At 41.0% G+C, this 8,278-nt stretch overlaps 1 protein-coding gene across 4 annotated transcripts; it reads right to left on the bottom strand.

Moving 5' to 3' along the window:
• Positions 1 to 902: 902 nt before the first annotated feature.
• KRBOX1 (KRAB box domain containing 1) lies at positions 903 to 7,914 on the bottom strand. Of its 4 annotated transcripts, none has more exons than XM_010336966.3 (6): positions 7,799 to 7,914; positions 6,351 to 6,520; positions 5,375 to 5,457; positions 2,308 to 2,434; positions 1,588 to 1,701; positions 903 to 1,163 (listed from the first exon to the last, which is right to left on the bottom strand). In XM_010336966.3, the coding sequence occupies exons 2-6, from the start codon at positions 6,352 to 6,354 to the stop codon at positions 1,054 to 1,056; spliced, it is 438 nt and encodes a 145-aa protein (XP_010335268.1). In that variant the 5' UTR covers positions 6,355 to 6,520; positions 7,799 to 7,914; the 3' UTR covers positions 903 to 1,053. The 4 variants fall into 4 exon arrangements, with proteins under 4 accessions (XP_010335268.1, XP_010335267.1, XP_003926260.1 ...); XM_010336965.3 differs by having other exon boundaries at positions 1,588 to 1,704; XM_003926211.2 differs by lacking the exon at positions 6,351 to 6,520.
• Positions 7,915 to 8,278: the final 364 nt, after the last annotated feature.

Genomic DNA, 8,278 nt, shown 5'->3' on the forward strand with positions numbered 1-8,278 from the left:
AAAACACAAAAATAAAAGGAAAAATAACCAAGTTTAAATAAAACATGCAGAGTTTGAATAGATATTTCTCCAAAGAGAACACATTAAGTGGCCAATAAGCACATAAAAAGATGCTCAATGCCATTAGCCACTGGAGAAATGTAAATAAAACTACAATGAGACAGCACTTCACATCACCAGGATGGCTACAGCCAAAAAGGTAGACAATAGTGTTAGTGAGGATGTGAGGAATTAGGAACCCTCATACATTGCTGGAGGGAATGTAAATTGGTATAGCCACTTTAGAAAAAGTTTTGGCATTCCTCAAAATGTTATACTAAGAGTTACCGTATGACCCAACAAGTATATATCTAGAGCAGGCGTCCCCAAACTAGGGCCCGTGGGCCGCATGCAGCCCCCTGAGGTCATTTATCCAGCCCGCCGCACTTCAGGAAGGGATACCTCTTTCATTGGTGGTCAGTGAGAGGAGCACAGTGTGTGGCGTCCCTCCAACGGTCTGAGGGATAGTGAACTGGCCCCCTGTGTAAAAAGTTTGGGGACGCCTCATCTAGAGTATGCACACATGAGAAAATACATTTGCATTATAACTTGTATACTACTGTACTGATACATGTTACAAAATGGATTAACCTTGAAAACATTATGTTAAGTGAAAGCCAGTGGCAAATCTATAGAAACAAAAAGTAGAAAGTTAGTTTCCTAAAACCAAGAGTTGGGAGATGGGTATGGTGAATGATTCCTAACAGTAGAGGTTTCTAAGATCTAAAAGTAGACTGTGGCATGCTTGCAAGACTCTGTGAATATTCTAAATCCCACTTAATTAAATACTTTAAATGGATGAACTGCATGATTTGTGATTTATATCTCCACAAAGCTGTTTAAAAAAGGACATGAGAGCCTGCTTTGTACATCAAAATGAATTATTTTAATGAATGAAAAACATTAAATCTACAGAAACTAGTCTACAGAAAAAGAAAACGTGCATTTGACATCATTTAAGAGGGCTCTTACATCAACTCCTGACTTAGAAAACTGGTATTTAAATGGCAAGAATTAAGCCTTTCTCCTGTCTTCCCAGCATCGATGATTTTGAAGAATTTTTGATTTTATTACACATAACATTGCTTTAGCTAAGTAAGTATATCTTCTCAGTTCCGAGTATCCTAGAGGGGAGGAAAATCATAACTATAAGCTACCTTAATATTTCAGTATAAAAACTTTATTAATTTTTACATATTAATTCTGATGAAAGACGGTAATTTTTTCTACTTGTTCTATTGGTCAGTGGACAAGATAATACTGCACCAAGTTTATCAATTTTCCAAAACTAGAGAAACTGGAAAAAAAGTGATCACAAATGACCAAGGGATAAAAGCATCCCCGTGTGTGAAATACTGAAGCAGGGTGTTGTGCACTACAATTTAAAGGGATGAGAAGCAATGAATACCACACCAGTCAGAAAGAATGTGATTGATGATCCCAATGTACTCCATGATGCTGGGCACAGAGAACACACACCTTTCCTTTCGATAAAATGAAGGCAAAGGAAGAGGTGAAGCTGGAGAGGATCCCTCTTGCTTAACTCACCTATAAAGCCTGCTCTCCAGTTGCTCCTGCTTAGGACTCCCTGTGGCTGGGTGAAACAGGGCTCTTTCCCTTGCTCCAGATGAGAGACCAAAGCTGGTTTGGAAGTGGGTGGCACTGCTTGAAGGGAAGAAAACATAACATAACAATGAGCATAGTCACGGGGGTCAAACTCAAGCCCATGGCTCCAAGACAAGCAAGGGAGGTGAGGAGGATAATTCCTGGGTGGGTTATATGAGAGGTACCCTAAAGAGGTACAGGGAGGGATCCTGGGAAGAAGAGTCAGGGAAGTTCTTCCAAGGAAGCCTGAAATACCCTGGAAAGCAGATTTCTATTTAAAGGGAAAGAAAATTTTCACCTGCTTTGTCAGAGAATGGAAATCTCCCACTGTGGGAAAAAGACAAATGGCTACAGGAGTAACTCCCAGAGGGAGACAAAGTAGCTGGCTGGGATCTCTCAAGATAATTTGGAGGTTCAATACTAGGCTAAGAGTATCAAGATACAGCTCAAGCCCTACTGTACTCAGAATCACCTCTAAGGCAGGTAGGGAAGGAGGGTAGCTTTGATGATAGAAAAAGAAAGCAAGCCCTTTGCAGGTCAATAGACATCAAGGCTTTCCACACCTGGCAACCTCTGAAATTGCTATTTGGGGTCAGCTTATAATTATAAAAGAGCCCTTCAACCTGAGGGCCCAGGCAGAAACCAGCAGCAGAGAGGCCTTACCTACAAAGGCCACAGCCTCATAGTTCTCCAGCATCACATCCCTGTATAAGGCCCTCTGGTCAGGCACCATGATGGCCCATTCCTTCTTAGTGAAGTACACAGCCACGTCATCAAAAGCCACTGATTCCTGAAACGACAAGTTCCTAGTTTCCCAGACCTCAGTACTTTGGTGCTGGTCAAAACTGTCAATGAGAGACCTGAGAAGGGCACCTATGATGATACATATTCAGTACTGGGTCCTTCACGTGCCTGCGGAGTTTTTGTGTGAAATTTAGGTGTGGAGGAAGATGCAGAATTAAAGGTAGCCAGAGTTCAGCATACTTTCCCAGTAACTACAATTACACCTCTGCTATGAGCTTCTAAACACATGACCTCAACACAGACACTGAACCAGCTGAACAGGAGCTGGGCGTGGGCATGGGCCTGAGCATGAAAGTATGCATGTAGGGCCAGGCGCAGTGGCTCATGCCTGTTATCCCAGCACTTTGGGAAACCAAGGCAGGCAGATCACCTGAGGTCAAGAGTTCGAGACCAACCTGACCAATATGGAGAAACCCCATCTCTACTAAAAATACAAAAATTGGCCAGGCATGGTGGCACATGCCTTTAATCCCAGCTACTCGGGAGGCTGAGGCAGGAGAATCGCTTAAACCCAGGAAGTGGAGGTTGCAGTGAGCTGAGATCTCACCATTGCACCCCAGCCTGGGCAACAAGAGCGAGACTCTGTTGAAGAAAAAAAAAGAAGTGCACATGTAGGAGAACTGATGCCTGAACATAGCTGACATTTTAGCTCTAAGTCCCTCCCCAATTTGTATATATCCCAGTAATTATTTGGGTTACTCATATTACTCCATTTCCCAATTCTACTTTTGTTCTAATCCTTCATTCGTTTTGCTTTTGTTTTTTGTTTTGAGATGGAATTTTGCACTTGTTGCCCAGGTTGGAGTGCAACGGCATGATCTTGGCTCACTGCAACCTCTACCTCCCAGGTTCAAGTGATTCTCCTGCCTTAGCCTCCTGAGTAACTGGGATTACAGGCACGCACCACCATGCCTGGCTAATTTTGTATTTATAGTAGAGATGGGGTTTCTCCATGTTCGTCAGGCTGGTCTCTAACTCCTGACCTGAGGTGATCCACCCACCTTGGCCTCCCAAGTGCTAGGATTAGGTGTGAGCCACTGTGCCCGGCCTCACTCCAATCCTTTCTTGCCTGTCTCTTTGCCCACTAACCCAAGCACAAAGCTCTCCGATCTGTCAGTGAATTCCCACCCACAAGCCACCTTCAAGCAGAAGTAGTAAGGTTAGAGGGGCATAGGAAAATACTGCTTACTTGGGAAAGACTAGGGTCTAGACCAACTTGGTGCATAAGGCTCAAGACAGGCCTAAAAAGGTGGCTATTGGAAGTTTTTAAGCCCTAGAGTTGAGGTCTGTATTTCAGAAATAGAGCTCTAGTGGAAATGGTCTTAACATGGAATATGAGATTAATGGAACCTATGAGCCAGGTGCCAAAGAAAGTTTTGTCAATTATCTTTCTGATGTATTTTTAATTACCTTGAAGAAAAGCCCTCCATGTTATAATGTGTTGCAAAATTCCATGTAACTCATGAATAGTGAGTGTCATGAAATACTAGTTCAGACAGAAAATTCAACTAATAGAACTGAATAGGATTTTAAAAACAGACAGTCACATATGTTCTTCAAATGTATGACAAAGTAACTAGAGCAATTCAGTGGGTAAAAGATAGATCAATATATAATCCTGAGTCAATTGGATACATGTATGGGAGGAAAAAGAAGTTTGATCCATGCCTCACACCTTTAATTTGAGATGAATCACACACCTAAGTAAAAAGGCAAAACAATAAATTCTCTAGAAGAAAGCATAGAAGAATATCTTTGTGATATTTGACTAAGAAAAGATTTCTTATGCAAAACAAACTGATACAGTGGTCTTTATTAAATATCTGTTTGTTAAAAGATACCATTAGGAGTGTGAAAATGCAAGCCACTGACTAGGAGAAGTTATTTAATAATACATATATTTGACAAAGGACTTATAAGAAACTATACAATGTGGGAGAAAAAAGGTACAGTGTAATAAAAAATACAAAAAAATATCTGAACAGGGAGTTCACGTAAGAGGATATGCCAATAAACTTATGAAATGGTGCTCAGCATCACTGCTTACTGGAGAAGAGGAAATTTTTAAAACCCCAATGGGATACTCCAAACGAATGACAATAAGTGTTGGTAAAGATGTGAAGCAACTGTACACTGCTGGTAGAAATGTAAATTGGAAGAATCATTTCAGAAAATTGTTGGGCAGCATCTACTAAAACTAGCCAAATGTATACCCTATGAGCTATCAATTTTACTCACAGAGATATATCCAAGAGAAATGAGGGTCTGTGTCCACAAAAAGACAAGAATGTTTACTGCATTCTTATTCATGGTAGCCCAAAATGGGAACAACCAAAAGTCCACCTACAGTAGAACGAATAAATAAAATATGCTATTATCACAAAATCAAAAACTACTCGAAGTGAAATAGAACAAATCACTGCTGTGTGCAACGTCGGTGAACTTCTCAGACATAATGTTGGGCAAAAGAAGACAGATACAAAAGAATACATGTTGAACGATTCCACTTACATGAAATTCAAAAATAAACAAAACTTTCCCATGGTGACAGAGGTCAGAATAGTGGTTAACTTTGGGATGAGCTATGGATTGCTTGGGAAGCAGTATGAAGGGGCCTTCTGGGGTGCTAATAATGTTCTATGTCTTTATTTGAGTGCGGTCATACAGGCGTACATAGTTCCAAAAAGTGAGCTATACTGTTAAGACTTGTGTTGTGGAAATTAAACCACAATGAGAAATGTGCATATATAGTGTGTATATATACATATATATATATATATATATATATATATATATATGCATATATAAAAGTATTTTATATATCTATGTAAATGTGTATATATAGACATCTTTATGTATGTATCTAATAAACATATATGTATATACACACAGAGATATGTACAGAGACAGAAAAAAACCGGCTTACCTGGGGCCTGGCTGTTGAGGACACAGTTGTCATCGTCTGACCTCTTTTATTCTTTTCTTGGGTAAAGGTAAAAGACTCAGGTGCTGAAGGTAAAGAAAAAAACATTAATGACAATAACTCTATTGACCATAAGTCCTACATACAACCGCTGACCCATCCTGTTTTGAAGACTAGGTAAATAACTGTTCATTAGTTACTGCTTATTACCAGGGACAACTCTAGTCTCACAAAGGGGAAATAGTAGAATTACAGAGAAATGCAGAAAGGAGGTAGAATCATCCAAGGAATGAGCGATGAAAAAGTGGACTGAGAAGACTATCATTTCAGCTAATCCAGAGAAGATATCACAGGAAAGGAAACAGAAAAGGAAACTAGGGTGACAGTAAACAGAATGCTATAGGTGGAAAAGAAAGTTGGAATTCTAAATAGTTAAGATCCCTGAAATCCCTACAGTACAGGTAGGTATTAATTATATAGAAGAAATCCATTAAACACTGTAAGACCTCAGCATGTTCTTCCTCCTCTGCTACTTAATATTAGAACAAGAGAGTTTCTACAACTGAAGTAATAAAAGTTGAACAGACCTTGAAAATAGTTGATTAGGAATATGTGATGTCTCCCTATGACTATTTTTCCCCTAAATACAAGATATTCAGTTTTATAAAGGTGTTGGGAGTGGGTGATGAGAAAGAAAACACTACCATATTAAAAGAATCCATCAACTTCATAATGGTCCCAAATACTCCAAGTTCCTAATATTATAGTATAAGGAAACAAAACTATTTCATTTCTAAAGTAGTTCCAATTCTCATTCTGGGTCATTTAATTAGTTCATCATTAGGAAGTAAGTCTTTTGCCTTTCAAGAGTGAATCATGGATATTTACGCATTAAAAACAACACCTGAAATACAAAGAGCTGCCGTCAGTTGGATCAAAGATATTTAAAAAGCATATAAACACATAAAATTGCACATACTCATAGACCTTAAGAACAACTTCCATTCCAACTCCGTATCTGCAGTTTGCCTTAAGTCTTAGGGTACTGCAACAGCATCCGACAAAAAGACTATGCAGCCAGTGCACTGCCCCTCTCTCCAATGACTCTTCTTAGTGAATCCAGAAAGTCATTCAGCAAGGTAGAGGAAGCTGAAGGTGTCAGAGAAACAGCTGTCAGGAGAGGCTAGAAACTGCATCTTGGAAGTTACAGGGAGTCCAGGAAGGAGAAATATGTATGCGTGTAAAGAGAAGTACCTTAAAAGAAAACACAATGTCAACCTACACAAGTAATGCTGCTAAACTCATGGATGGTTTCTCTCCAAGGGTAACAAAAGCAGTGATTCCTACTGAGCAAATAGGTAACCCTTGTAGTTGTGGAGTCTAATTCACATGACACTGTCATTGTATCAGCAATAAATGTCCCTTACAATGGATACTTAATACGAATAGCATATCAAACAAAAGGACTTAAGCAAAAAGGTCTGATTTGTACAGCTGACAATCTGTGAAAGGGAAATCATCTGGGAACGGAACTACAACAGAGGTCACCCTGCAAAACACACAAAACACTCCCTATGGAAGTGTTTTCCTATGGGGAAAACTATAGGAGTTGAAGCCTAAACAACAAGCTACGTTGGAAAACAAATCACACTCCCAACACAATTGACTAATGGCAGGGACATCAAATGTTAACCTATGAACCTTGACAATTATGACAGTGGAGTAAAAATTAAGACTGTAATGAGAAGAATATAATGAACAATGTCAAGAGGTAAAGAAATCTTTCTACATCTCCAATACTGTGCATAGGAAACTATGTTAAACACTGGACATATATTAGGTGCATGATTGATAGATTACTCCTGTTAGATTTAACATTCATATGAGCCTATCCAAATCGCAGGGCTCCATATTTTCCAAAATGGGACATCCTGGAGACAGGTAGGGAATACATTTAAGTCTTCTCAACATTTTGCTCTCCAAAGGTAACAAGTTTCAAGACCGGTGTACACTATGCCAGGCGAAGATAACTGATCACCAACCGATTTTCTGGGACCAACTGAAATCGTACACTAGCCGAGGGGTAGGGTTGGGGTTTCCGCATCCGGGGCAAAGACAAGCGGGTGGAACGACCAAGGGGTGTGTTCTGTTGCTAGAATGTCCTGGAGCGTGGACAGTTAAAACTTTTTGAGGGTTTCGAAGTTAACACCCGAATGTGTGTCCGTATCCGATTCTGAGTGGGCCGCGGGCTGCCCCGAGTACAGAGAAACGAGGGAGTAAGAGCCTGCGGCCAGCGTTGCGGGCCTTCCAGCGCCACTTCTCGACGCTACCGAGCCGAGCCCCGGGATCGACAAGAGGACCCCGGTACCAGCAGTAGCCGTGCCCGCATCCCTCGGGCCGTTTCCCGTCCTTCTCAGACAAGCTCACCGTGGGTTACCGGCGACCTCTGAAGCTTTTCAGCAAGCAGAGATGGTGACTGCTACTTGTCGAACCTCACAAACCAAATCTCGCGCGACAAAAAAAAAAAAGGCGGCGGCGCCGGAAGTGCGTCATCACACTGACTGGCCAACCGATACACTCCCTGGATTTCTCTCTAGGACTCTTGGAGGACCATCTTGGTGCTTCCCTAAAAGGAAGCACGGCTATCACGCTGGCGAGATCGGCGCTTGGTGTTCCTCCAGAGCCGGGTTCTGAGTCGAGGCACCTTGCTCCTGACTCGGCATCATCGTGCCAGCCATAATACTGGCTTCCAGTGCCTTTATTACTGTGCTACAGTAACTTCAACTACACGTTTTATCCAGAATATGCAAGAAAATGTGAATTGGCTATACGTCACGTAAATTTAGCATTTGGATTGCTATAGCATAATCAATGCACACATTGTACAATCAGGACTTCTCTCGAATT

This window comes from Saimiri boliviensis, chromosome 8 (genome assembly GCF_048565385.1).
Source record: "Saimiri boliviensis isolate mSaiBol1 chromosome 8, mSaiBol1.pri, whole genome shotgun sequence".
Taxonomy (NCBI): Eukaryota; Metazoa; Chordata; class Mammalia; order Primates; family Cebidae; genus Saimiri; species Saimiri boliviensis.

What these genes read in the sequence shown, in the direction of transcription:
- KRBOX1 (XM_010336965.3), bottom strand. An exon ending in CCTCAACAGCCAGGCCCCAG is followed by an intron (nt 2,435 to 5,374) that starts GTAAGCCGGTTT and finishes TTGTCGTTTCAG; the next exon opens with GAATCAGTGGCTTTTGATGA. An exon ending in CTGGAGAGCAGGCTTTATAG is followed by an intron (nt 1,164 to 1,587) that starts GTGAGTTAAGCA and finishes CCTCCCCTCTAG; the next exon opens with GATACTCGGAACTGAGAAGA.